This window comes from Ustilago hordei (genome assembly GCF_900519145.1).
Source record: "Ustilago hordei strain Uho2 genome assembly, contig: UHO2_contig_02, whole genome shotgun sequence".
In the NCBI taxonomy this organism is placed as follows: Eukaryota; Fungi; Basidiomycota; class Ustilaginomycetes; order Ustilaginales; family Ustilaginaceae; genus Ustilago; species Ustilago hordei.
Window position 1 is genome coordinate 2,286,354 of NW_024545252.1, and position 27,928 is coordinate 2,314,281.

Sequence of the window (27,928 nt, forward strand, 5' to 3'; positions counted from 1 at the left end):
TGAAAGGAGATGACAGTGATAGTTGAGTTGGTCGTAGGCAAATGATGATTGATGGTAAGATGTGAGGTAAAGGATAATGCCAGCGTGTGAGGGCAAGCTGCGGTGATCGAGTGCACCAATTGGCTGTGTCCAAAGTTGAATTCCGTTTCCGTTTTCCGAGATTTTTGGCTGGCTCTTGGTGGCTGCAGTTCTGTTGCTCGTGCGCTGCCGCTGTTGTGTGTGTGTGTGTTGGAAAAAGGCGCGTCTCAGCTCCACTTTCCGCAGAGAGTTGGAGACACGCAAGCGCTCAAGCAACTCTTTCCAATACACTTCTATACGTGACATCTTCTTGTCTGGCTCTCTCGCTCACATTCAACCACCAATCGCAATTACTTGGCGTCCGCTACATCATCAGCGCACATTGATCACCCAACACCCTACAGTACACTCGCGAAGCTTGCCATTTATCGGCAACTCATCAGCAAGAACGCGCATAGGCACCAGCTCGACCTGGCACTTTTTTCGACCTCTACTTCACTCCTTCCTTGCACCCAGGCTTACCTCGATACAGCCGTCTTTCCACTGTCAAAATGGTTCTCGAAGCGACCATGATCGTGTTGGACAACTCCGAATGGATGCGAAATGGAGACTATACGCCAACTCGATGGGAGGCACAGGCTGATGCGGTCAGCATGATCTTTGACGCCAAGACCAACTCGAATCCAGAGAGCGAGGTCGGACTCATGACAATGGCAGGAAAGAGCCCCGAGGTGCTCGCTACATTGACACAAGACATGGGCAAGATCTTGGCAGCACTTCACAGAAGCAAAATCGTCGGTAATGCCGATGTTGCTACCGGCATCAACGTCGCTTCGCTCGCATTGAAGCATCGCCAGAACAAGAATCAGAGGCAGAGGGTCATCGTCTTTGTCGGATCACCCGTCGCACAGTCAGAGGATGATTTGGTCAAGCTTGGCAAGAAGCTCAAGAAGAATAACATTGCTGTCGACATTGTCAACTTTGGCGAAGATGCAGAGAATCAGGAAAAGCTCTCCAAGTTCATCGAGGCTGTCAACAGCGGCGAGAACAGGTAAGTTGGAGAATCCAACGATCGTCGCCGTGCGATACGGCTCAACACTAACGTCTTACACCCTTGCGTCTATCGCTTCGCCATGCTTACAGTCACTTGTTGAGCGTTCCGGCGGGACCACAGCTTCTATCCGACATCATTCTCACTTCTCCTGTGCTGCAAGAAGAGGGTGGTGACTCAGGCGCCGGTCCATCCGGCAGTGGTGGTGGATCCAACAACTTTGAGTTTGGCGTTGACCCAAGCATGGACCCCGAATTGGCAATGGTGAGTTTTCACTCGGTTTCAATCTCGGTACCGGTCCGAACAGTCGCTGGTTCGACATGGCGCACCTCCGGATAATCACTCGGATGTGAACCCGATTGCTGACTGTGACTTTCTGTTCCCACCTTATTGTTCTGTCGCTCCGTCTTCTCAGGCACTCCGACTCTCGCTCGAAGAAGAGCAGGCCCGACAGAGAGCTGCCGAAGGCACTTCTAGATCGCAAGCGCCAACACTTCCTACGGTCACAGAAGGCACCGAAGGGAATGCGCCAGCCGTGGCCGGCACTGCCGATGTAGCAGGTGGCTTGGCTGGCAGCGGCTCGATGGTACCAAGAGGTGCCGAATCCATCACAGGAGAAGGTCACAACGCCGATGATGAGTCGGAAGAAGCCATGTTGCAAAAAGCAATTGCCCTCTCACAGGCCGGCGAGACCTCACAAAGCAACGATGAGGATGTTGACATGGCATCGGCAGAGCCGTCGGCCGGTCGCCGAGCTGTTGTTGCCGGTACAGGTGAAGACGAGGAAGACGAAGAGATGGACGAAGACGAGGCTATCGCAAGGGCTATCCAGATGAGCTTGCAGGAAGGCGACGGCCAGGGCGACAGCAAATAGATCTGAAGGCAATCGCCAAGATGATGCGACGTCCAGACTCTCTCTTCGCTCTTTCATGCTGAAATGTAACCATTTGCCGACGATTCTCGATGGTTAGGAGCGGCTGTGTGAAGAGGAAGTCCTCGCTTTGAGCCCGGATGCCGATGGCGCATTGTGACGTGCGCTTGCTTGATGGCACAATGATCGATAGATCCGATGCTGAAGGAAGGAGCGTCAGAGCGTCGTGATGAAATTGTGAACGCCGGGTCAAGGACCTCTCTCTTGCCGCATGGCAGCGCGTCGCTTCGTGTCGAATACTTTGACAGCTGGCGTTTCGAGACAGTCGGGACCCTCCGACGGTGTATGTGATACCGCAGTCCTTCTCACTCTCATGCAGAAGCGCGCACGCCTTTCCCTTTTATTCTCCACACAATGAGTCCTTTGTCTGCAAAGATCGTCGGGACGGGCATGGATCTAAGCTGTACAGCAAAGGGCAGCGCTCCACCGTTAGCACCTGTGCTTCTTTTTGCAGTGAAACGAGCTTTGCAGTCAACAGCAAATCGACCTTTCCGAGAGTATCTTGCGTTGTCGGAGATCAACGTCGGCTTCTAAGTCGGCACCACACATCAGCGACACTTTGAGGCTATGCGTTGGCGTGAGAAAGATACTTACCAGAGTGTGTATGTGTGTGCGCGCTTGACTTCGGTGGGCAGTATCCGTCGGTCTGCTTCCGACGACTGAGTGAGAAAATGTGAAACTGTATCCGTCAAACTTAGGCTTCGTGGGAGTTTTGGCTTAGCCTTTCTAGTCTTCCCTTTGCCTTTGCCTCGGCTTTGCTTCTGCTTGTGATGACCGCCATGGTGTGGCGCGGAAGCTTCCGTTGCGATGCGGAACTGCCGTACGGTCATGTCCCTTCGATCTTCAAAGTTGATGTCGCTTCGGCGCTGCTTTGTGCCTTTTTTAGGTGCTTCCGCCCCTGTTTTGGCCTCGTCATTCCTTTCCGTCACAATCATCTTCTCCTTCAGTGTCACATCACATTCGCTCCTTTGCAGCCAAACCTTATTGGCCATATCAAGGCCTTTTGCCCAGTTGCAAGGCAAATGGACGGTCGCTCGAGCCTCACTATGCGCTCTAGAGTCCGTGCGAACTGCACTCTGCAAGCTGCAGCCTGTAGCCTTTGTTCATCGAGGGAAGAGGCTCTGCACCTGAGAACTTTTGACCCACCCGCTCCAGCTTGCTAGAGCTTATTTCATTTAAATGAAGCCTCTTTTCGAGGCATCCCACAATCAGCCCATCCCCCAGTTTCTTCCACGGATTGGAGCTTCTGCCAAACAGCTCAGTTTTGGCTTCTCGTTGGCATACTTCATAAGGGACAGCCATCGCAAGCCGAAATCGTAACTCGACCTCGTTGTCTCGTTGTTTCCTCCGCCTTTGCTTCATCTCAACAAGAAACCTCAAGCCAAAAGCCAACTTGCCCTGTGCGGTACCGTCGTCACCTCGTTATCTCCCCTTCATCCCACTTTCTCCCCTCTTCGTCCCCTCTTTTTCTCTTCGACAACCCTGCTGCTTCTCTTGAAGCCAGCTGAGCATCTGTTCCGTCATGACCACCAAGAACCAGGGACCACGACATTCCCTGCCTCCCAAGGTAAGTCTACTAGACAGCCGTTCTAAGACGTACGTGTAGCGACTGACCGTCACATCCCCTCCCTAATGTTCACTCTGTGTTCAATCCCGCAGCCAATGGTCGCATTCCCCTCTTCTACTGATGGCAGCCCTCGAGATCAGAACTCACTGACGGAGCAATACGCTGCTTCGGCTCGCGAGCGCTTCTGCCCTGACACCTTTGCTCCTGCGCTCAACGCTGTACCTATGAGGCAGAGAAGCGGGCTCGATTGGGCTGCGACTCCTCCGTTCCCGACACCGGCGCTGACTACTAGCTCGCTCTCCTCATCCTCAATATATGGAGAGCGGTCGCCGGTGCTCACACCAGGGACACCCGGAGGTTTCATGACGCGCAGAACCTTCGACAGTCTCAGCATGACCAACTTGCCACCTGCGAGGAGCTTTGATGATGCGCCGTCACTCTCCTTTGCAGGCTCGAGCAACGCGATTAATGGAGAGCACTGCTACACCTCTGAATCGCTCTCGTACAATCACTACGAGGAGAACATCAGCTCGCTAGCTTCCTCCTTCAGTGGACTTACAATGATGGAACAGCAGCGAAAGGAGTCTATCAGGTCCATGGACGCTGCAGCTCAGTCGTTCGCCTCTTCGATGACCGAGCCCGAGCCCGCACCGTTGCTCATTCCGATGCAGCCTACAGGCGCTGGTGTACCTCTTACTTCGGTGGTCGAGACGCTCTCCTCCAAAGGCTCAAAAGCAGCGGCTGAAGATCCGGAGACAGTCGCCGCCGCTTACAAGCTCAGCCAGTGGGGTATCGGCATTGGCCCGGGTATCAACCCAAAGATGGCGACCAGCAGGAACGGCAACCTTGGTCGAGGTCGAAGCACCACAAGCGAGCCTCCTATCGTCAACACCGGCAACTCTGGACCCATGTGTGTTCAGCCTGGCGATTGGATCTGCACTGCTTGTGGCTTCGTAAACTGGAGACGACGCGATTTGTGCATGCGCTGCTACCCTCAAGCAGACGGCAACGATACCGCAAGGGGCCTTCAAGGTAGTGATATGCTGGCAAGGAGGCTCGCAGAAGGCCTTGACACGAACACCGAAGAGTACAGAAAGTCTGTTCATGCCTTGTGTCCCGAACGTACCAGGCGAGGTTTGCTGGCTTCCCAGCAGCGAACCACAACCCACGAGCTGCCTCGCAATCCACTTCAAGCTTATAGCCCGTCGGCATTCAGCCCTGCCCCTCTACCACAAGCTCAGGTTCAAGCAGCCACTCCTTCGAACTACCTTGGCATTCATCTCGGTAACACCTCGCAGCAGCAGCAGCAGTGGCGACAGCATCTGGAGCGTCAGAGCTCCTTGACTGATCTGTACGCAGCTGATAATAGCCAAGGCCTCCCGCAGGACCCTTACGCTCAGATGCAGACTCATGCTCCTCCACAGCAGCAGGATCAGCACTGCAGTTCTGAAGGGAACAGAGTGAGCAGTCCCTACAAGGCATACTGCCCTCGGTTCAGCTGGACTCCAACCACTTCGTCGACGGCCGCTGCTCCTTCCCGCGATACAAACTACGAGCAGCAAAACCACGAGCGTCCCGATCTGCAGAAGCGCGCATCAAACTATTCAGCTCCGCCCAGACTCGATGTTAGTGCCCGTGCTAGTCTTCATCGCTCGGCTATTCATACCGGTGCCGATGAGTGGCGACGACAAACCGGATATCAATGTCAGGAACAGCCTCAACCTCAAGCTCAGCAAGACTTCAGTCCCTTGCAAAGCATGTCGATAGCTGGGTGGCCTCAGACCACTGGACAGGAGCTGGCTCCATCTGGCCTGCCAAGAGACATTTGGGCTCCTGCACCCAAGCGACCGACACTTGTTCTGGCTGATCCTGAAGTCGTCTCACAAGAAAAGCGAGCCAAGCCGCAACCCATCGGCACCCGATCTGGTGCCAACACTGCCAACAATACCTCCAGCGCCAACAACAATCACAATAATGCTGGCCCTGAGCACAGCTCTTTCACTACTGCTGCTGCTTCTGCTGCTTCGCCCGGAAAGCAAAATGATACTCTGGAATTCGGTGGACGCAAGGATAACAACAACAAACAAAACAACAATAACATCGACTGGATCTCGGACCCTATCACTTCTTCCTCTGCTACTGCCACTCCTACTATTCTCGCTTCTGCCTCTGCTCCGGCTTCGTCCTGAGGACAGCCTCTCACACGTTCCTTCCCCTTTGTCTGTCCGCATGAGTGCACTTCGGCCTGTATCACGAGCTATCACATTCACTCTCCTTTGTTCTTATTTCAATGCTCAGTCTTGTTCTCTTGTCTCTCGCTCCCATTTTCGCTTGTGTCGTTTGATCGCAGTTTCCATCCGAGAGTGGTGCTGTCGTTGTGGGCTGGCTTGACTTTGTGCCTCCACTTGAAAATGTTAAGCCATCCTGTCTCGGTGCCTGACTGGATTTGGGTCCCTGACAGGCATCGATCTCCGATCCAGCGTCGGTGTCACCTCATCCAAATGCAACGGCACCACCACTCATCATCCGCAAACCACACAAGCCTCTAAGCAGAATTAAAAAAAATAAAAATTGTTCAACAAAACCACAGAGCGCAAAAAAACTAAAAATACATCACCATCTCCCTTCAGTTAACAATCAACTCAACCTCGCCTTTGAACCTAGCGGTATCAAATGCCATTCCCACATCGTCGTCATCCATCATTACCACTGTATCACCGTCTTCATCGACGTACCTCATTCTTAAGGTGTGATCTATGGTTTTACCTGAGCAAACCCTCACTTTTTTCGTAACCTTTTCAAGAAGGGTGGAGAAGGAAGTTGAGGAGAGGACTACAACTACGTATTTGTCCTCTCCGAAGTTGACGATGAGTTTGATTGCGTTGCTGGCTGAGGTGGGGGTTGTGGGGGTGGTTGGTTGCGGTTGGTGTTGAGGGGGACGGGAGTTACGGAGAGCGGAGGTGGAGGAGGAATGATTGGTAGTAGGGTTTATGGGCGAAGAAGCAGTGGTTGAAGACTGAGGTCTAGAGTTCGACCCTGATTCCGATGTGGAGATGGAAGAGCTTGAGAAGCGTTTATCCACTCCACCACCTGCCATTTGGATAGCGGAAGGATTCTTCAAATGCTCCCCAATCGGCGCTTTGGGTAAGGGAGGAGGAGGACCAGATTGTTGCAACATATAAGGATGTTGTTGAGGATTGCTTGCAGATCTAGATCTACTGTGAGCTGCTCCGTTATCGCTCATTGCCCTAGACATTGACGAAGCAACGCTATCACCTCTTGCTCGACCAAAATGACTTCCACTTGAAGCAGAGTCAGACGAACCATCGAGGTACTCAACCGCTCCACCATCCACCCCAGCACCTCGTCTAGTGTAACCGCCTTGCGTGGGTTGTCTGAGCTGCCTAGAACTGCTTGCCTTTCGCAACGCATGCTGCTGCTGTTGCTGATCAGCTCCAGAGGAATAGCTGAGACCGCGAGGCATAGGAGGAGGAACTGCAGGACTGTGACTTCTCCATTGAGCCATAACACTTGAATCCTGATCCTCTGTTCTCGCTCTAGGCCTCAAATCACCATTGCTCGCAGTACTGTTCTGTCTCTCCCTCCCCTCCGATCCAGATTGAGAGAACCTTCCAACCCCGCCAGCAGGTGTAACCCTTCCACTAGTCCCACCTTCTGACAGCTCCTCCTCCTCGAATCGATACGAACTAGCCTGGCTCTGCGTCCTCGATAACCCGCTCGCTGGCAAAGCACTAAAAGGATTCGCCGGTGCCATCTCTGACAATGGTGTCTGAGGGAAATGCGAACTGGTCTGCGTAATCCTTCTGCCCACCGCCCCAGTACCGGCCATGTTAATATTCTGCTGGTGCTGTTGCGAGTAAAGCTGTGCTGCAGCTTGCTGTCTCCTTGAATTAACCTCATCGATCAACTTATTGATCGCAGTCTGCCACTGCTTCAACTGTTCCTCGTTCTTACACTTTAAAGCGAAGCTTTCATGATCGACATCTCCTCTCCACCAAACCTGCAACGCATGCTGTCCACTTGGCGCACCGAGAATACTGCTCATCTTGCTATTCGCAAAAGCACCAGTCACGTTGTTGATAAAGATCCTGCCTTTCAGCTGAAGTGTGGTCTTGACCTTCTTCCCCGCCGTTGCAGCAGAGACACCCTTCTGTTTGAGCAGCGAATTGTTCTTGTTCCCCTTCTTCTGTTGCGTAGGCGCAATCTCCTTGCAACACAGCAAGATCTTTTCGAAGAGATAAACATGATACTCCCTCTCGGTATCACTCTTTGCAACCATAAAGACATCCGACAATAACAACAGACCAAAGGTTCTAATGTTATGCCCCTTCCAATCTTCCACTCTCCACTCGAGCTCCTTTACCAGTTGCGCGTTCTCTTGAAGCCTCGAAGTCTCGTTGACCTTATCCGTAATGCGACGCATCACTTCCAATCCATCTTCTAACTCTTGATATCTGGGTGCATCTTCGGGTGTCTTTTTCAACAGTTGCTCCAAAAGCAAAGGGTATTTGCAAATACGCTGAACAGGTTTGATCATAAAGGTGGGCAGCTCGTACGCTGGATCCAAATAACATCCTTGCGCAGAAGGCATCCCTTTCAATCTGACCAAGTTGTGCGCTTCCTGGTTGATCAAGTCCAACGCCAAGTTGTAGTTGGCACAGAACGGTTCGTAGACAGCAAAGTCCTCTTCCATCGTCATGAAAACATGGCCGAAATGCTGCTCGTCCGGTGGACGTCGAACGTTCTCTTCCACACAGATAAGGAACCTTCTCTGCACATCAACGAGCTTGTTGAGGTTACCGAAAAGGTTGTGCAGTGTGTCTGGTGGGAGGATGTCATACTGTGCAAGTGCCCTTGCATAGTTTTGCAAGACTTCGAGATCCTGTACGTACTTGCGCTCTGTTGTGAGAAGTTCGCGAATGACCTTTGCGCGGTCGTCGGACGGATGGTCAAGATCGTCATTGTCAGACTTGCGATTTGTCTGGATCAGGAGACCGCGCTCTTCAAACACGTCGAGAAGACGATTAATCGTGCGCACAACCTTGACGAAGCCGTTAGTGTCGTTAAGATAGAGCTGAGAAACGGTGAAAATGTCATCCGGATCCCAACCGAGCTTCTCTTTGAGTGCAATGATAAACTTCATGACCTGAGCCTTGCATGCATTGGCGTTGGAACGGTTTGCGTCAGGGTTCACTGGGAGCTCGACTTCCGGGTTCATGGTGTTGAAAAGCGCACAGAGCGGCGAACCGAGACGGAAACACTGCCAAAGCTGTGTGACGGGATCACTGCTGGATTTTCGCGCAGATGCAGCGCCGGTGGGTGAAGTCGGGCTACCAGAAGCGGGCGATAGTGGATCGGAAGGCGATGCTGCCGAATTGGCGGCTACCATTTCGTCCAAGTACGGCTCGCCAAAGCCTGGGACGCAGTAGAGTCGATCGCGAAGGTTGAGACATGCTTGGTACAGGGAGGAGCCTGCGACGGCCTGCTTGTTGGCGATGGTGTTGGCAGCAGCGGGTGCGCCAGCCATGAGAGCAGCACCACCTGGGCCAATGAGGGAAGCGCCGATGCCGCCGTCTGCCGAGCTAGCAGCTGTGGAGGAAGCTGAGGATGCGTTCATACCGGGCAAAGGAGAGGGGGAGAGTGGCATAGAAGCTGCTGAGAGTGTTGTTGGGTCAAAGGCGGGAGAAGAGGAGGAGGATATGGACTGCTTGCGTATAGATCTGAACGCAAGCGATGTGGACGCAGCCATGGTGTATGGTTTCGTGGGAAAAGCTGTAGAGGACGGGCAATGTGTCCGTCCTTGATCCGATGTCGGATCAGCTCGTGAGGGTTGTGCGTGCTGTAGGTAACCTCAAAGTGCGAAGGATGCGTACAAGATGATAGATAAGCTGAGTGTGTCCAGCTTGACGTTGGAGGAGACCTCGAGATTGTTTGCGATGAGCGAGACCGAAGCGAGTGATCCGGCGGACTCAGCGAGAGATGGTGGTAAGTAAGGTGACGGCGGTGGGACGATGCGAGCGACGAGACTAAACAAGGTTGAAATTGCGGTCGTGATGAAACGATGAAAGGAGCGAGGCAGCCGAAGTGATGGTAACGGTGGTGTATTAGCTCGTGTCCGGCCGGGTGCTCATGGGTCGGTGTCTAGCTGGTGCTTCACGGCGATGGAGGCGGTGATACAAGGAAAGGACCGTGAAATGGTGCTGCACCTGAGCTGAGGAGTGCGATTAGTGGAGGGAAGGGTCCGATCCGAGTAAGAGACGATGTTGAGGTGGTGTAGATGGTGGTGAGGATGAACACGCCTTTCGCAACAAGAATGAACCGAGATAGCGAAAGAGAGTGAGAGAGAAAAGGGAAGCGAGGGAGTGACTCTGCTGCAGATGCAGCAGCAGTAGGGCGGAGGGTTTGTGTGAGAGAGAGAGTCAGTGTGGTGTTTCTATTTGATTTCGGACAGAGAGATAGAGAGAGGGGGAGAGAGAGGGAGACAGGCTCAGACAGACGGTCGGTCGGTCGGTCGGTCGGATGGTGCGGATGGATTCGAGGAACAGACTCGCACAAGATTTGGCGCAGTGACAGTGTGTGACAGCCTGGAAAAATAGTGAGATGTGTGTGTGCGTGCGTGTCAGTCACAGACAGAGAGGCAGACAAAGTGGGATTCAAACACGGGCGAAACAAGAGAGGGAGAGAAGAAAGGCGTGTAGCGAGACAGGTCAAGTGCTCACTACTGATCAGCACACACAGACAGGCACAGGCACTTTCATTCCCTACACTCGTCACCTCCTCTATCATTCGGAAAGATACCAACACCGGCGACGCCCTTCCAACGCATGATGTCCGCTCTGTTATGTAGGTACTGCAATGCTAGCTGTACGCAAGGGGAGTAGAAGCAAGCTGCGGTGCAGTGTAATGTATTGGATGTGGAGCCGGACTCAAGTGAAGCTAGCCTGCTGGACTCGCTTCTGCATGTAGAACCGAGATAAAGACAGAGAGAAAGGGGTCCTTTTCATCCCTTGATTTCCAAAAGAAAAGAGGCGGCAGCAAATGAAATGTGGACGCAGCACTAAAAAGGCGTTTGACAAGCAAGGAGAGTCTGTGTCTGCTGCTCCTCTGTCCCACCAAGGGTGAAAAACATCCAAGAGTGTGAATTTTGGAGATTTGACATTACCAGATCTGATATCGAGGCGAAAAGAAACAATCAAGAAAAAAAGCGTCTCGAAAATAAGGGTGGAGAAAAGCCATCGCCATGAACAACCTGCTGCTGCTGTCGGATTGCCACTCTATCTACGGTGATACACCCTGAAACAACTTCAATATAAAAGTGCCAGAGCAATGGCAGCAACTTCAGGCGTAAGTTTTCCAAGGCGATATCGAGCGCTTCATCTGAGCAAAGCCTAAACCACTTTCAAAGTCCGCTCGTAGGACTTGTTGCCCACGTGACGAACAAAGCTTTGCATCCTCCTAGTCGACCACGACACCACCCTAGCGTCCATAGCCTTGCAACGCTCTCGGCTGGCTCGACTCTTGATTCTATCGCGTGCCAGCAACCAGCACTCGTTGCTCCACACCTTATACCTTCGAAAGCCGATGAAAACCCCCTTTACAAGCTTGAGGCACAACCATCACAACCCGCACTGTTGGCTTGCCAGCATGAACACAGCGCCCGCCAACGAGCGATTTTCGCGGGCTGAACAACTTTAGTCGCCAGAATTCCAGCCTTAACCTGCATCACTGCTTCCAATTGACCGACGTGTGGCAGTGGAACGCTTGCTTCTCCACAGCAGCATGCTCGCATCCGTCAATTGACTTAGGTACCGCTGTTTGTGTGTGCTTTCCCGCTCGCTTGAGGTTGCACTGCCGGTTTTTGTCCCTCGGAAGGGTTGAGCAGACGTGTTGGAAAGCGACTTCCGTGCAACGACGAGGCTTTCGTGCAAAGCTTCGACGGCCGGCAAAGCTTAAAGATCTGACATCGGCGGGCAACATTGACATCGACGCAGAATCTGTGACAGCAAGCTTAAGACCGCAGCTTGATGGTCTTGTCGAGTCGGCGTCGAAACTTGCCATTACCACACGACCCATCTTCTGTACGCTTACACAACCGTCTCTGCTAGTACTGCAGATCTGTACCCTATCCGACCCTCGACCACAAAGTCGATTAGCAGCAATCCATCGAATCGGCGGTTGGAAAGATTCGCCAAGAATTTTTTTGAGATGCCAAGCTTTTCATGTCAAGTCAAACAGAAAACTGCTCTTCTTGTATTCCGACGGCTTCTCTTTACCAACACCGCGTGAAATGATAGCCGAGGGTAAAGGAGCCCATCGAAGATTGCAGATCGATCGTGAAGCTGCCAATCTTAATTGCTCTGCTGATGTTGACAGCTGAAGACAGTCCGATGGTCTTCATGTCGGCCGGTTTTGGTTCTGCATGCAGGCAAAGTCGGTCTTTGCTTCACATCATTCCCAAGTGAGATTGAGGAAATTCGGAATGATCGTCTTGCGGACCTAACGACCTTGTTTGTATCGAAGATCATTGTGGCTTGCTTGTCGCTTAGCGAACAGGCGCCAAATATCTGCACCCTGCAACTCAATGCAAGCTAACGTTGTGAACTGTCTTTCTCCTCTAAGATGTCATCGACGATGCAACACATGTGGATCGATCTGTTTACGCGTCCCAACTTCCTTCCTACTTTCCTATATGGTGCGAGACTGGTGCAACCATCTGTGGAGCAGAAGCTCGGATAGACGCTTAACCTCAATGAAAATAGTAAAACCATGTAAGCTCTAGTTCGATCTCACATCGCCGCCATCTTCACTTACTTGGATCCACATCATGTTGGTCCGGACCAGATAGTTTCCCCGCTACGTCTCAGCCTGAACATACCACTGTGTCGCACATACATACACAGAGTCCTGGAGAGATCTACATATATACTAGTCATTGCCTTGTACATAGTTCTGAAGCATCATCGCAATCGATACTTGTGACCAACGCTATTCGCCGCACGCCCTACAACAAAAATGATGCTTCTGCACGCGTTGATGCTGACTGCTCAACAGTGCGAGGTTGGTTGATGATCGCGAAAGCAAGTCACACGAACTTGTCAATCTAACTTATTAGGGTTGATTGAGATTTGTGATCAGTGATGCTGAGAGTGCAAGGGAGGGCGGAGGGCGGAGGACGATCAAGAAGAAGCTTTCCCTTTCCCTTTAGCCTTCCTACGAGCCTCTGCAGCCACTTCCTCCTGCTCTTCTTGCTCCTCCTCATTCCTTCCCTTCATCCCATCTTCCGCCGCCGCCTGCTGGGAAAGCACATCCCTCGATACCACCCCATTGCCATTCCGTGCCGCTTTCATCATCGCCATCAACTGTTCCTCCCCCATCACCCCCTTCCCCTTCCCCTTCCCCTTCCCCTTCTTCTCTCCCTCCGCTTCCCCACCCTTTTCTTTCTTCGGCGCACTAAATTTAGCCTGCACCTCTCTGTAATGTTCCATTTCCTGTTCACTAACACTTGGAGTCAACTCCCTTAATGCTCCTTCAAAATCTCTTCTATTCACCTTCACCTCTATCTCCTCCGCTTTCGCCATTTCCGCAAGATAATACTGAGCAGTAATCGGATGAGGATGTCCCTTCCTCCCACCCTCCTTGTTAATCTCTTCAATCCTCGCATCTACTTCACTTGCCTTCCTAGTCATCGCTTTCAACATCGCGTCCGAACACAACGCGTAAAAGTCTGCACCCGTCAAGTTGAAAGGGCATTGATCCGCAATACAGCTCAGATCTCCGACGTCGGGGTCTAGTTTGAACTTGCGAGTGAGAGCTTGAAGGATGTTTAGCTGTGCAGCGTGAGTTTCGCTAACACTGAGGTATAGCATTCGGTCGAAACGTCCAGGTCGGAGGAGAGCTGGATCGAGCAAGTCAGGTCGGTTGGTAGCACCGATTACAAACACGTCCGTTCCTTCGCTGCTACCCGCCATACCGTCTAATTCTGCCAAAAGTTGAGAAACAATGCGATCCATCACACCACCACTGTCACCTTGATTGCCACGCTTAGGAGCAACGGAATCGAGTTCGTCGAAAAAGATCACGCAGGGTTTGGCATCCCTTGCCCGCTGGAACACCCGACGGACGTTGGCTTCGGATTCACCAATGTACATGTTCAACAGCTCGGGACCTTTGACGGAGAAGAAGTTGAGCGAGCAGGATGTAGCGACTGCTTTGGCGAGGAGTGTCTTGCCCGTACCTGGCGGGCCGTAGAGTAGAATACCAGAGCGTTTCTTAAGTCCGTCACTGAAAAGTTCAGGATGCTCGAGCGGAAGCTGAATCGTATCCAGGATATCAGATTTGACTGCAGCCAATCCACCAACGTCGTCCCATGTAACATTAGGGATCTTAGGCGCGCCAATGGACTCCGAGTAAGAAGATCGAGCTTTGTTGAGCGCCGCATCCAAATCCTCACCCGTGATAGCTAGTCCTCCGAGGAACAGATCCCTATCCGAAACAACACTACTCGCTGAGGAAGGCGGTGCTTTCCTAACCCTTGATACGGAAGCCAGTCTCGACCGAGAAGCAAGATTGACCAAATCCGCAGCCACAAGTGCAGCCGTCTGTGTCGCTAGCCCTTTCAACTCCACATCTGGTCCCAGCACACTTCCTTGCATCGTGATCTCCAGCATCGCCCTTCTTTCCGCTTCGTTTGGTGCACCAAATGTCACTTCATGCTTGAAATACCCGAGGACACCCGACGGACACTTGTCAGGCTCGGAAGCCGTACCGAATACCGCCACTGGCATCGTACCTCTCACGCTCCAAAGCTCTTCGAAGCAGCTAGCTAGTGCAGTTGCAAGGGGTGGTTCTTGTCCAGTCTCCAGTGCTTGACTTTTCCGCGCTAGTGCTTCGATGTTACGAAGGAGGAAGATACACGGTGCGCATTCCGCAGCTTTCGAGAACCGCGCACGGAGCATTCCTTCGGTTCGAACATCGGTATCCGAGATAACGTCAAAGCAGTCCAATTCGACGAGTTGTACTCCAGCCGATTTGGCGACCCAGCGAGTGACCGTGCGTTTACCACATCCACGTGCGCCTTTGAGCAGAACAGAAAGATGCAGGTTGAATCGACTAGCGTTGGGTTGCAGCGTCGCGTTGAGGAGTGAGGAGAGTGTAGCATAAGGGCTGGAGGGTGCGACCAGTGGTGCGACCAGTTTCTGCTGTTCCGGATTCGTAAAATGGCTCGGCAGAGTAGGAGTGTCGGAATAAACACCCAACCACCGATCGCAGTCGACTACGCGACAATGTTCAACACCAGTCTGAACCATGTTCGTCACATGTGGATCCACAATGCATCCCAACTGACCCATTCTGCCTTGCAACGATAGTGCTCTTGTAGCTTCATCCCTCGCTGTCTTTCCGTTTGTTGCTGCGTCGGGTGCTACTAGCTCGCTCCTGAGATCGGTGACCTTGAAATACACCGTTGCCGTCTTAGCACTGCTCGAAGAGGGAAGTTCAAGATCATGTATATCGTCATTCTCCGCATCAGGAGCGTCTTGTTCGGCTTCACGAGCAACGAACCTCGCTTTAGACGCTTCGATAGCAACAGCGATCAAATCTCCGTTTCGGCAAATGCGACGTCTGTCCTCGAAAAACGTTCGGAGAGCCTCGAGGAACAGTCCTTGGTAGGCGCGGTCGACGCTGAGTGGTCCGGCTACTCGAGCGATGCGTAAGCTCTCGGCGAAAGGTATGGGGACGGGGCAGGAGCGGACGAGAGCGGAGACCTCGGGTTGGGTGTCGCTTGGGCACGAGCCAAGGATGCGTAAGATGAGGCTAGAGGCGTTGGCGGTGGAGGAAGGGGAGAAGACGGCGTCTCTGAGAATGTTCTGTGCTAAAATGGGCGACATGTGCACTCCCAGGCTCCGAGATGATGAGGAGGAATGGGGAAGGTCTTGGGAGGAAAAAATGCGGACGAGGCGAGTGGAAGAAGGATTGGTGTCAGGGGAAGCAGCGACCCAGTCACCGTTGAACGCGCCGAGAGAGGCCATGTCTCTTTCGCTTGCGAGAATTACGTTTTCTTCGTCGATGTTGTCCGATGCACTGCCCATTAGCGAGTTGGATTCGGTCGAAGAGGCTTGCGCGAACCAATGTGAAATGGCGGCTGTGATGGAGGAAGGATCTTGCAGTTGGTGCAGTGAGCACCTTTTTACTTTGCTCTCCTTGCTCCGTTGTCCGTCTGCTTTTGCTGTGGAAGCAGGATCGATGGAGATCTCCAGATTGGAGAAATCCTCCAACACCGTTTGCGCCAGGAACCTTTCATCGATCTCCAAATCGTCCTCATCTCCCACCTCATCCCCACTATCACCCTTCTCATCGGCACCCGCCTCAGTTTCACTACCCGCTATCGAGAACGAATCCTCTGACGCGCTCGAAACCATCGACTGCTCCAACCCATCCTCTTCTGCTGCTCCGCTTTGCAGAGTAAGCAACACATCCGACTTGTCCGCCGAAAACACCCCTTGCAGCAATGGCTCAAGCATTGCCACTCTCAGCGGTACTACTGTTGCTCCTAGCTGCAGTCGGATAATTTGACCTTGGCGTAAGACCTTGCCATCTAGCTGTCGGACAAGCTCGTCTTGAGAGCTGTCCGCATTATCGTAGCTGGTTTGTGAGGTTGCTTGGAGGTACACAAGCGAGGCATCGAACAGAGTGAGCTTCTCGACTAAAACCTGTCTGCCTTTGTCTGAGCGGTGGCTGCGGGATGAAGCGTTAAGGATGCTAGCGACGGCTTTCGAAGCTTCGATCCATAGTCCTGAGGTTTCGTGGGTGCTCTTGACTGCGTAAATGGCTAGGGAGGGGATGCTGGAGATGCCTAGAGTGCGGTTTGACGTCGGGCGGAGGCTGATGCTTATCTTCTCTGCAACTGGTGTGGTTGTGGTTGTGGATGCTTGCTTGGAGGTACTTGGCTGCAAGATAGAACAGAGAGCTGGGGAGAGAGCTACGAGCTGATCAGAGACAGCCTCTCGCTCACCGACGACGAGGTCGACGATGAGGTCGCCGGATGGCATCGCCGGTATTGTCATTTTGGAGCGAGCAAGAGGAATCAAGCCTGCAATGCTGATTTCTGGGCTCTAAGGTGATGGTGTGGAGAAGGCAAGTTGAGCTCGGATGTCTGACACCTGCTTCAATTCCTTCCGGCGAGGAGGTTGAGTGAATGAAAGCGGCGGTGGCGGCCTGAGCGCCTTGATGGGGTCCAATCAGACGAAACGAGAAGAGTGTGGAGAAATTCGACGTTGCACAGAGCAGTCACCAGAAGTGAAAACGTGCTTTCAACCCGGGCCGGGAACACCGGCCATTTCTTTTGCCGGCTTCTTGTTGTCAAGAGCTCTTTTTGTTCTTGTCCCCTCGCAAACATAGTTCGACCTGCCGCTGTTGCTACTCGTCCATGCCTTACTGCACCTCAAAAAAGTCAGACTGTGCCATTGACGCGATGTTGTGCAGCGAGGGTAAGGGTATCGGAAAGCATGCCGGCCAGAATGACATCCTAGCAGAAAGATGTTAGATCGATATAATCACGTGACCGAGCCTGGGCCAGAATTTGTCCAAGGCGTTGCAGCTGCAAGCCGAGTCTCTTCTTCAGGGTCTCATTTTTCGCATCTTCGCTTTTCTTCATTACTTCATCCAGCAAGTACACGACAAGATGGCCAGTCAAGAAGACACAGACGATCTCTACGCCGATCTCTACGGTGGCGACGGCGCTGGATCAGGCGATGTCGTAGACCTCGGTAGCCAAGTTCATGAAGGTGACGAACAGGATCCCATCGGGTACGTGGACGACCACACCAACCACGACGACAAGAACGACAACCAGAAGGATGGAAGCAACGGCAAGACGTACGACAAGCCCAATGCGGGCAGCGGAGGCTCTTTCATCCCTCCTCCCTCCTCGACGCAGCAGCAACAGCAGCAGCAGCAGCAAGACACAGGTTTGCAGATCAAAGGAAGCTTCATCCCTCCACCTGCAGCATCCGCAGCTCACTCGCAGAGTGATGTAAGGGATCTAACGCCTGCGAGCCACAACAGTGCTCAGCAGGGTGCTGAGCAGAATGATGCGTATAGCAATGGTGAAGCAGGAGGGCAGGGAGGAGAGGGCGGAGAGAACAGAGCAGTGATGCCGCATGAGATGCCTGAAGAAGGGTGAGTAAAATGATTCCTAGACTTTGTTCGCTGACTCGAAAACGTGCAACGATACTGCTTGCTGCTTGCCGCTGGATCAAGATTGCCTCTTCCGCAACGGGAAGAGAGAAAGCTTAACGATGCGGCAGGCATGACCATCCGGCTCGTCACGCTATTGCTAGCGCCCTTGTAGATCATTCCATCTTGGTCTTGTAGTCAAGACTGCACCAATCTATCACAGCACTTACTTAGACAGCTCATTGACCACATACGATACTGCTTCACTTTTATCATATCTTCGTCATCATCGTCACCATCATCATCGTAACAATTACGTGATATCACCATCGTCGTCCATTTATGTCCAATCGCAACTTCATAACACTTCTTCGGCACGCACATATACATCCTCGATGATGGAATGTCAATCTGTTGCACAACGCACAATCCACACTCGGTTGGCTCGACTCGATACGCCGCTTGATGGTTTGATGATGAAACAGAAAAATGTTTGTCGGAGGTCTCAACTGGGACACTACTGAAGGTAATTATCCACCTTTGCATGTCGGAATGACGGTGCATTCCACATCTACTGCATTTTGCAAGGTTCAACTTTGAACGTGTGCTGATACATCGTTGTCTCGATTCTGTCTGCTTAACGGTTTGATGGCGCCCGTAGATTCTCTCCGCCGCTACTTCTCCCAATTCGGCGAGATCGGTCACTGTACCATCATGCGCGACAACCTTACCGGTCGCTCTCGAGGTTTCGCCTTCCTCAACTTTGTCGATCCTAAAGCAGTCAACACTGTCATGGTGCGAGAGCATTATCTTGATGGTAAAGTCGTACGTGTCCTCTCGTCCCTTGCCCTTCCTCGCTGTCGTACAAAACTCACTCAATCCAATTCTCTATCCTTCGATGCTCCAGATCGATCCAAAACGAGCAATCCCACGCCCACAAGGTGGAGGCTCCCATCAAGGTCAACAACAGCAACAACATCCCTCTGGTGGCAACAACTACAACATCAACACCAACTTTTCCGCCCCTTCTTCCGGTGGACAAAAGCTTTTCGTCGGTGGACTTCCTGCATCGATAACACCCGTAACCTTCCGTCAGTTCTTTGAACAATTCGGACCGCTTTCCGAATGCACGTGTATGATGGATCGCGAGACGGGTAAGCCCCGTGGATTCGGCTTTTTAACCTATGTTGATGATGCGTCGTTGCAGACGGTTCTCAATACCCACCCAATCGTGTTTGATGGGAAGGAGGTAGATGTGAAGCGCGCACAGAGTAAGAACGATCCGCAATCACTGCAGATGAGAAGACAGCAGAGGGTGGATAATCCTGAAATCAATGCCAATACGGGGTATCTCGGCCATGGGAGGAATAATCAGCGTAGTTACAACAGCAATAATGATAATGCTGGTGGAGGTTACGGAGGAGGAAACAACTGGGGAGCAGCAGGGCAGACGAACCCTATGATGGGAGGGTTTGATCCTGCGGCAATGGCACAGATGTATCAGAGTATGGGTTGGGGAGGTGCGGCGGGTGGAATGGGGGGACAGTGGAATCCGATGGCTTGGCAACAGATGATGGCTAGTATGGGCGGAGCGGGAGGGATGGATATGAGTGCGATGATGGGGATGGGGGCGATGGGGAATATGAGTCCGACTAACATGGCTGGTGCGATGAGTCCGAATATGGTGAATGCTCAGAGGGGCGGTTCATCGGGCCCGGCTGGGGATGAGAGAGGCTCGTCGAACAGGTTTCAGAGAGGGGGAAGTCATATGGGTGGCAATGGGGGAGGAAGGAAGCAGGGAGAAGGTTATGATAGGGAGAGGTCTCCGAGGTCAACTAGTATTCCTACTGGTCCGTCTGGTGGAGGACATTCTAGAGAGAGAAGTCCGAACAGGCAGGGTGGGAACGGGAGGTATGATGGCGGAAGTCGCAACAGGTACTGAGCTTTGTAGCTTCTCAGCTTGCCCATGTAGTTCAGCGCCTCTCGTGGATTCTGATGGTCTCGTCTCACAAACATGCACTGATGACTAGCACGAGGAGCAACAAGTTCTATTGCTCAAAGGGACAGGAGCACGGGATACACTTTACTTGCTCTAACCCTTGGCCTGCTTAGCAGCTTCATCAATCTTCTTCTCGATGTCCAACCCGATCAAAACATCCAACGTCCTCACAAACCACCACCTTCCACACTCTGCCTCTTCATCCTCCTCCTTCTTTCCGTCCTCAATTGGGAAGCCCACATGCTCAGCCACCTGTTCGGCCAGCTTCTTTGTCGCATGTTCCTTACCCTTCTCCAAATCCCCTTCACTGATCAGATCGAACTTGACCGCAGCAATAAGAGCTCTATCGTCGGCGAAAGGGAAAACAGCTCCCCACTGAGATTGAACTCGCCGCAGGAAGATTTCGACTCCACCGGGACCCAACCCGTTGATTTCCTTTGTGAGGACTGCTTTGATTTGTTCTGCTACTTCGAACGAGTCGTCTTTGTTTGAGGCCTGAGAAAGGGCTTTGTCAAGGATAGGACGCAAGTTGTCCTGGGAGTCGGTATCTTCGCCGCAGAGGGAAACGATTCCTTCAGCAAGCGAACCGAGTTGGACGGCAGTCTTCTCCTTGTGTCGAGTTCTAGCTTCCCAAAGACCTGCCCGACGACCTTCGTTTCCTGCATCGATGAGATCTTTAGCACTGCGAAAATAGTAGGGCTTGTTAAGGAGCGTCTCGATTGTGCGCAATCCAAGTTGGTGAGAGATGGGCTTGCTGAGCAGAATTGCACAAAGTAGAGTCTGAAAAGCGGTAAGATCGGAGTTGGGGAAGGAGAGATGCCCTTCTGCATCGGCGCCGGCTCGTTTGTTCTCGTATGGCTCGGGTGGGGTCCGGACAGTTTCTCCTCCTTCTTCGGCTGTGTCCTTTTCGCCTTTGCCATCAGGAATGTCAGGGTGAGATAGGGTCCAAGCAGCAGAGGAATGGAGCCAGGTAAGAGCGTCGGAGTGAGATTCGAGCTCGGATTGCTGGACTTCGAGGATAGAGTCCATGTCCGAATTCTTGATTGCGGTTGAGGTTTTTGGTTTCTTGGGAGCTGGTTCTTCCGAGTCTTTGGCCTTGGTGTTGCCAGCTTTGGAGTCATCGTCGTCGGCGGCTTGTTCCTGCTTCTCAGGCTCTTCGGACTTGACCTGGTTGTTCTGGCGCTTGGTGCCTTTAGTATCAGCAGCCGAGCCTTGCGACTTTTGTTGATCTCCGGAGGCTTGTCTTCTGGTAACTACCATCTTTGCAACTTCTGCAAGCGATCAGCAGTTAGTGTAGAGATGATGGTGGTGTCTGCTCAGTTGCTCTTGATCCTGTTGCTGAGCAAGCTTCCGATAAGTTACTGCGCACAGACAGAGTAAGAAGAATGCATGGCTTCCGAAACGAGAATGACGCCCAACCATTATTACTCATCCGTCTCGCAATACGGCTTGACTGCTGTGGTACCGGAAGCGCGTCGGTGTCTCTCGCGTAAAGTTGAATGACTGTGAAGGCTGTCAACAATTGCAGCTGACCCCGCAATGTGGAGGCTTTGAATTTAAATGTTACACCACAATCACCAACACCACACAAAAATTAAATGAGTTTGTGATTTAACAGCGCTTCGAAAATGTGATTAGGGATCCGATCAGCAGCAATATGTCGATGCAGTCAAGAGTCTTGGTCGGAAGTCTTTCCGATAGGTTCCATTCTTCTGTAGGGACCTCTTGACCCTGCGATTAGTGATTTGGGTTATGCTTTTCGTACTGCCACCAGCAAGGTTTGAGTTGTACATGGCGTGGAGGTCTTTCTCACGCTACCACTTCTACTCGTGAGCGTTGTCGAGGAGATGAGCAGAGTTGGACCGAATATCGTATCGGATCGAGCGAAAGTCTGCTTTCTCATTGGCAGCGGGAGTAATCGGCCATCCCGACCAGCTTCAATCGCGTTCCAACGCTGCATGACAAAGCTCAGACTCCTGAAAAGAAAAATCATCGATCGTTTCTCTCTCTCACGACTAGCTAACCCGGGGGGGTATGATCGAGTCAAAGCTCTAATTCGAGCGAGCAATCGTCGTAAGGCCATGACCGAAAAAAGCGAAATTTGGCTGTGCTGTGCTTGACAACGCTCTGCCCCTTTTCCATGTCTCAGAATATGCATGTATGATCCGAACAAGCTGTAGGCTCACAAACAGATCCCTCACTACTGTTCAGGAGGGACGGGAAAGCGTAAAGAGGCCCGTCAGATGAATCTGCATTGCTGCAACCCGTGCTTTGCATCTCTCCTTTGCAGTTTAGAGGGCATTGACCAACAGCATGCACGTCTCACTTGTCAACTGGATCATTGTAAGGCATGTCGAGAAGGGTGTCGCAACAAGTCACTTTTCATCTGGGGGGTAAGAGGTGTTGTCGGAGGGTTGGACGACATGAAAGTGACAGCTTCCAAATCGACTTGGGCACTCCCGAGTCGAGCTATGCCTGCTTACCATAATCCAAGTCGGCCAAGCGGACGAGGAGTGCGAAGAAGGAAGGCAGCGTTGACGTGCTGACAAGTCTAAAGAAAACCAAACTCAGGGGTTCATGTTCTTGATACGAGGGGGTATCAAAATTTGAGTGTTTTTAGAAACACGTGTTTCTCGATTTTGACGTATTTTTCCCATTTTTGAGCACTCAAAAATGGTGTCTTTCTAAAAACACATTTGCGAACAAAGGTGGCAATTGGTTAGATATAACATGTATCTTATTAAATACATTGCCGGTCATTTTACCTGGTCCGGAGGCGTGTTTTCAGAAACATGTTTTTTCTTTTCTTTTTTCTTTTCTTTTTTCTTTTTTCTTTCTCCTCTTTTCAATTTTGGGTGAGCTTACATAATATTTTTATGCGAAATCAAAACATGTCAAAATCGAGAAACATGTGTTTCTAATAACACAAAACGTTTGATACCCCCTTTTAAGGGGGGCCATGCTTCAATGAGATCAAATCAAGAAACTGCTTTGCCTTTGCCCCTGCAGTGAGATGCTCTTTCGGTCGTCTCGGATCTCATCTTCCAGTTTCTTTCAGCCAATCTCTTTGTGAATGGATGGAAAGAGGGTGAATGAACTCATCCCGCGAAATTCAGCCCCTTTTCTCGGTCTCTCCCGTTGCAAGCAAACACACTCAGGTTCCTTTACCTCTTTTTATTCTCATTTTTGTATTCTATTTCTTTCAGAGTGAGATGCAAATGCCAACACATGCACGCAGTTCCATGGAAAAGAAAAAAAGTGCAGCAGCAGATAGGCAGTCACTAAGGAACCCGCGTGTGTTTTCGCCTGTTCCCGGGTCGCGTCCTCATTTTTGGCTAGGCTTGCTGGTGAAGGCAAAGTGGGCCTCGGCTTTGTGTGTCAATTTAGACCAACACTTGGCGCCCCACCCTTGAGAGTCGAGTCGAGTCGATTCGATCTTGGCTCAGCTCTCGCTCACTCTCACCATCATCATCATCCTACCGGCCATCATACCTACACATCAATCCCCCCCGTTTTGTCTTGTTCGTCAGCAACCATACAACCCCCCCCCCCCCTCCCCGGAATTTCGCGCCTCACATTCAACCTTGCACTTTCGCAACCTTTGCATTCGCAGCCAGCCAGCATTCAATCATCCCCAACTTTGAAATTGGCCGCTCTATCGGCTTTGAACCCAAGGATCGGACCCGGCTTGCATACAGCCATTGTCTAACCATCGTCAACAACAGCACCGACGCCAGCACCTCTCCCCACTCCAGCGTCATGAGCATCCTACATAACAGTACAACACATACTCATCTCTCTTAACACCTCATCAGCAATCCAAGGACATCCGCCCCTTGCTCAACACATTCACTAGCCGGCCCCACGGCTCCACTTCCAGACATGGAGTCCATGCACAGGCAGGACTCCTCCATCTCCTTTCCAACACTTCCCTCTTCGCCTATCAAGCCGACATCGACAGCACCATTGCCCACCTTCTCCACCTCAGAGTGCTTCAACTCGCATCAAAACGACTCTATGCCACCACCATCGCGTGTCATCGGTAAAGCCTGCTCAACCAACATCCAGCCATCTCAGCAACAGCAGAGGCATTCCATCATCTCGGACGACTCATCCGCTGCTTCTTCTGCCGACTACTTTGGCGCTCATGCTCCCATCAGTAGACCAATTTCGGCCACGACGCTCGCCTCCTCCCGTCCCTCATCCGTCGCATCTAATGCATCTACCGGAAGCCACGTTCAAGGGCAGCTGACAGCGTGTGCTGACTTGCTCAGTCCAGGCCTTGCATCCGCACTTGGTCTCGTTCCGAGCAACCCCAACAACATCACCTTCCCCAGCTCCAGCAGGAGCTCAAGTGGCCAGCACGCACCAGGTAGTGCAGATGCAGGCAGCAGTTTGGGCAACCCAGCGAGGAGACGCGTTCGAGCTCAGAGTGCACACAGCGGCGCTCTCGCCAACCGACGTCCTTCCATGCCTATCGTGCCAAGCATGAACCATCGCATTAGTGTTGCCAGTGTCTCGAGCTTCGAGAGCTTACCCGAGGACGAAATGGTGCAGGGCTTCCTTGCGCCTGCTACATTGATGCCCAAGTCACGCACCAGCAGCTACGAGCGCATCACTCGCAGTGCCACAGGCGCATACTCGCACGCAAAGGAGGACACCGTCATGGCTGGAAGTAGCGCAAGGAGTCAGATACCAGAGCGGTCCGTCTCGAACTCTTCGATCGGCAACTCTTCCAATGCACGTTCATCCAACGAAGGTCCGACAGCATACAACGATCAAGCACCCTCGGATAGTGTCTCTTTGCTCTCATCGTCTGTTTCCTCTTCGGCTCACGGCGGGGGGCCTAGCACTACCAGCTCAAACTCAACAATCACAACAGGCTCCACACGCCCGAGCTTCTTCCTTCGACGCGCAGCCACGGCACCTGTGCCACCAGTTGACTCCTCGGTTCTTATGGCACATCGACAGCGTAGCGCACGCGAGCTTCTCGACACAGAACGATCTTTTGTGGCCAGCTTGACTTTGATCGATCAAGAGTACTATCAGCCACTGATGGCTAGTCTCGGTAAAGGCAAAGGTCCAGCTGCTGCAAATGCAAGCACACCGCCAATTCTGTCTCGCAAGTCCATGTCCGACATCTTTTCCAACTTCTACGACATTCTTCAGCTTAGCAAAGAACTGCTTAGCCAGCTTGAAGATCGACTCCAAGTCACTAGCTATTCTGCTTCCTCTGCCTCTTCGAGCTCAGATCGTACTCAGTCGGCAGGTACAGACATGAAGTGGAATGCTTCTGTCGACTGCGTCGGCGACATTCTCGCCACGCTGGCGCCTTTCCTCAAAATGTACTCGCTCTTCGTCAAGAACTTCAGCAGTGCCCTACAGCGTATCGAGTACGAGCAAAAGACTAACGAGGCCTTTGCCAAGTTCCTCAAAGAGACGGATCAGAGGCGAGCTGCAAAGGAGAAGGTCACCACCACCACTGGTGGCGTTCGACAGGCTTTCGGGTATGGGCTTGGGTTCCAAGCTCATCTGTTGACCATCGTTCAGAGGATCCCGCGATACAAATTGTTGGTTGACGATCTGGTCAAGTCGACACCAGAGACGCATCCCGACTTTGTCGACCTCAGGCGGGCAAGTCATATGATCGAACAGGTCGCTTCGTACATCAACGAAAACGTCAGGCAGCACGAGATGGTGCTTACCATGCTAGGGCTGCAGAAGAGCTTGCAGGGTCTCACAGAGCCGCTCGTTGCACCAGGGAGAGCACTGATCAAGCGAGGAACGTTGATGAAGACGTGTCGTCGCAACATTCAGCCTCGCGAGTTCTTCTTATTCACCGACTGCTTGATGTATGCGAGTCCCATCTCGGGCGGTATGGAGTCAGCTTCTGCTGCTTGGATGGCGTTGGCGCAACGTGGAGGCTTGTATGCCGGTAACACGGCAGAACAGCTTCAGTCGCCTACCATGACTTCTCCTTCCACAACGTCTTCGTCACCAATCGAGTCGATTCTGCCATCTGCAAGCTATACCGCTCCATTGGGTCCGCGAGCTCGATTTGCGTCGGTGCCTGAACCATATACCCCACTTGCAGGCGCGATTTTTTCACTGGCAGGACATCAATTGCAGTTTCGAGACAAGTTCGGGCTTCGCGACTGCACCGTCGTCGGTGTGGAGGACAACATGCATGAGGGTCTTCGACATTGCTTTGAGATCCGTACACCGGACAAGTCGTTTGCGGTCTATGCAGAGAGTCAGGCTAATAAAGAGGCCTGGGTCAATTGCATTCGCGAGGCGCGTGCTGATCACATGTCGGCGAGAAGGACTTTGAAGGCGGAAGAAGACAGTATTGAGGCCAAGAGGGAGAGGAGAAGGTCTCTGTACAAGATCGATGCGACAAAGGTTGCCAATCGATGCCTCAGCACTCAGAGCTTAGGTGCCTATTTGGCAGGGACCAACTTGATCGGGTCAGATAAAGCTGTGGTGCTGCCTTCTTCGTCGTCGCAGCAAGCGGCGGAGGAGCAAGGAGGAGAGAGTAGCGCCTCGAGGTCTGCTTCGCGAGAGCGTGGCGCAGCGGTACCGCATCGACGATCGCGTGTCGACTCGTTGCCCAACTTGCTTCTGCGTCCGCCGTCGTTCCCATCGTTCCCGACAGCTGGTACCAACTTGTCCCTGGCCAACTTGCTGCCTTCAAGCGGTTCGGGTGCTGCTGCAGCACCACCGCTTCGGGTGCTGGAAGACTACAATGCACCTGTATGGGTACCAGACAATCGGGCCGACAAGTGCTGCAACTGCCAGGAGACTTTTGGCATGTGGCGTCGCAAGCATCACTGTCGGTTATGCGGACAGGTGGTGTGCAGGACATGCTCGCAACGATCTTTCCTCATTCCGAGCTATCAGGAAGGTGAGCCGGATCGACCTGCGCGTGCTTGCGATCGTTGCTATGATAGTGTCTTTCCTCCTGACACGGCTGAGGAGGGTGAAGCAGCAGTAGGAGGGGAGGATGCAAATGCGGTCGGGCCGGATATTGCGGAGATGCCGTTGGTTCCGAGTACGAGTACGGATGACAGTGTTGCTCAGACCTTAGGTGCGTATAGGTTTGCTTCAGATCTGGATACGGATGTAGAGGCGGGTAGTCATCAGGGTTCGCCTGTGACACCGCCTGTTGGAGAAAGTGCAGGTGCGGGTGTGGAAGTGATGATAGCTTCAGTCTCACTTTCTGAAGGTGTTGCTGGGAAGTCAGCGATGGCAAAGAAGAAAGGCGGAGGTGGTGGTAATGTCCGATCCAAATCGTTGAGATTTGAGACTTTGCCTCCGCCAGAGATGTCCATATCCGAAGCAGGGCCTTTGCGAGATGGAGCCGTATCGCCCACTGCACCCACCAGCTCAGCCGATCTCACTCCGCCACCTTCGCAAAGCGCGCCTCCCACACCGCATCATCTCGATCGACGACGCAGCGAAACCGCCACCAGCACTCGCACCTCTCCCACCCGTCCTCTTTCGCACCAACAACAACCACCCATCCTCCCCGCACGATCCAAATCCCTCGCTGGCCCCGTCGCATCAGGCTCACCACGTGTCATCTCCAACCGCGCGTCAGCCCTCGAAGCTCATCGTCTCTTCACTCAACACCGTCCGCATAGAAATTCCGCCATCCAAGCTGCCACCTCTGGATCGGGCACGTTCAGGTTGGTTACACCGAGATTGACTACTCCCGAATCAGAGTTGCCTCCCGGTGCGATGAGTGGGAAGAGGAGTATTATGGATGCAGGATACTTTGGTGGTGCAGCTATTGCAGAGGAGGGGCAAGGTGGCGTGGAGGAAGGGGTGAGTGGGGAGGGGTTCAAGCCGTGGATGCTGCATGCTATGTCTCCGAATGGTGGGGGTGTGGGAGCGAGACCGGTGAGAAAGAGACCGTTGAGTGCCGCGGCCAGACTGAGTAGAGTCTATGGACCGATGTTGGCAGCGAGTGGGAGCCAGAGTCAGTTAGATGCTGGTACCAGTGGAAGTGGTGCAACTGGGAACAAGGTTTAAGGCTGCGCCTGGTGAACCTAGCGGTGTTCTGTTATGATCTGTTTTCTGTTATGATCTGATGATATTACGTTTTCGACTTCGTATAGCTTAGCTTTCGTTTTTTAGCATTCATACCCGTTTGTTTTGTTTATCTCA

The 27,928-nt window shown here is 52.5% G+C and overlaps 8 protein-coding genes across 8 annotated transcripts; 4 read left to right on the forward strand and 4 right to left on the reverse strand.

Annotated features, from left to right (window-relative positions):
* Positions 1–569: 569 nt before the first annotated feature.
* UHO2_01510 (putative 26S proteasome regulatory subunit Rpn10) lies at positions 570–1,943 on the forward strand (the record flags this gene model as incomplete). Its single annotated transcript, XM_041553977.1, has 3 exons — positions 570–1,069; positions 1,162–1,333; positions 1,485–1,943. The coding sequence occupies 3 exons, from the start codon at positions 570–572 to the stop codon at positions 1,941–1,943; spliced, it is 1,131 nt and encodes a 376-aa protein (XP_041409911.1).
* Positions 1,944–2,471: 528 nt separating this feature from the next.
* On the reverse strand, positions 2,472–2,992 carry UHO2_01511 (uncharacterized protein; the record flags this gene model as incomplete). The annotated part of the gene is made up of 2 exons (XM_041553978.1): positions 2,472–2,565; positions 2,595–2,992. 2 exons carry the CDS (start codon positions 2,990–2,992, stop codon positions 2,472–2,474), a joined length of 492 nt encoding a protein of 163 aa, XP_041409912.1.
* A 530-nt stretch (positions 2,993–3,522) lies between these two features.
* UHO2_01512 (uncharacterized protein) lies at positions 3,523–5,756 on the forward strand (the record flags this gene model as incomplete). Its single annotated transcript, XM_041553979.1, has 2 exons — positions 3,523–3,567; positions 3,660–5,756. 2 exons carry the CDS (start codon positions 3,523–3,525, stop codon positions 5,754–5,756), a joined length of 2,142 nt encoding a protein of 713 aa, XP_041409913.1.
* A 437-nt stretch (positions 5,757–6,193) lies between these two features.
* On the reverse strand, positions 6,194–9,337 carry UHO2_01513 (uncharacterized protein; the record flags this gene model as incomplete). The annotated part of the gene is made up of 1 exon (XM_041553980.1): positions 6,194–9,337. One exon carries the CDS (start codon positions 9,335–9,337, stop codon positions 6,194–6,196), a length of 3,144 nt encoding a protein of 1,047 aa, XP_041409914.1.
* A 3,427-nt stretch (positions 9,338–12,764) lies between these two features.
* On the reverse strand, positions 12,765–16,649 carry UHO2_01514 (uncharacterized protein; the record flags this gene model as incomplete). Its single annotated transcript, XM_041553981.1, has 1 exon — positions 12,765–16,649. One exon carries the CDS (start codon positions 16,647–16,649, stop codon positions 12,765–12,767), a length of 3,885 nt encoding a protein of 1,294 aa, XP_041409915.1.
* A 617-nt stretch (positions 16,650–17,266) lies between these two features.
* Positions 17,267–19,702, forward strand: UHO2_01515 (uncharacterized protein; the record flags this gene model as incomplete). Its single annotated transcript, XM_041553982.1, has 4 exons — positions 17,267–17,763; positions 18,246–18,286; positions 18,422–18,585; positions 18,668–19,702. 4 exons carry the CDS (start codon positions 17,267–17,269, stop codon positions 19,700–19,702), a joined length of 1,737 nt encoding a protein of 578 aa, XP_041409916.1.
* A 150-nt stretch (positions 19,703–19,852) lies between these two features.
* Positions 19,853–21,019, reverse strand: UHO2_01516 (uncharacterized protein; the record flags this gene model as incomplete). The annotated part of the gene is made up of 1 exon (XM_041553983.1): positions 19,853–21,019. One exon carries the CDS (start codon positions 21,017–21,019, stop codon positions 19,853–19,855), a length of 1,167 nt encoding a protein of 388 aa, XP_041409917.1.
* A 2,622-nt stretch (positions 21,020–23,641) lies between these two features.
* Positions 23,642–27,793, forward strand: UHO2_01517 (putative cytokinesis protein Don1; the record flags this gene model as incomplete). Its single annotated transcript, XM_041553984.1, has 1 exon — positions 23,642–27,793. The coding sequence occupies one exon, from the start codon at positions 23,642–23,644 to the stop codon at positions 27,791–27,793; it is 4,152 nt and encodes a 1,383-aa protein (XP_041409918.1).
* Positions 27,794–27,928: the final 135 nt, after the last annotated feature.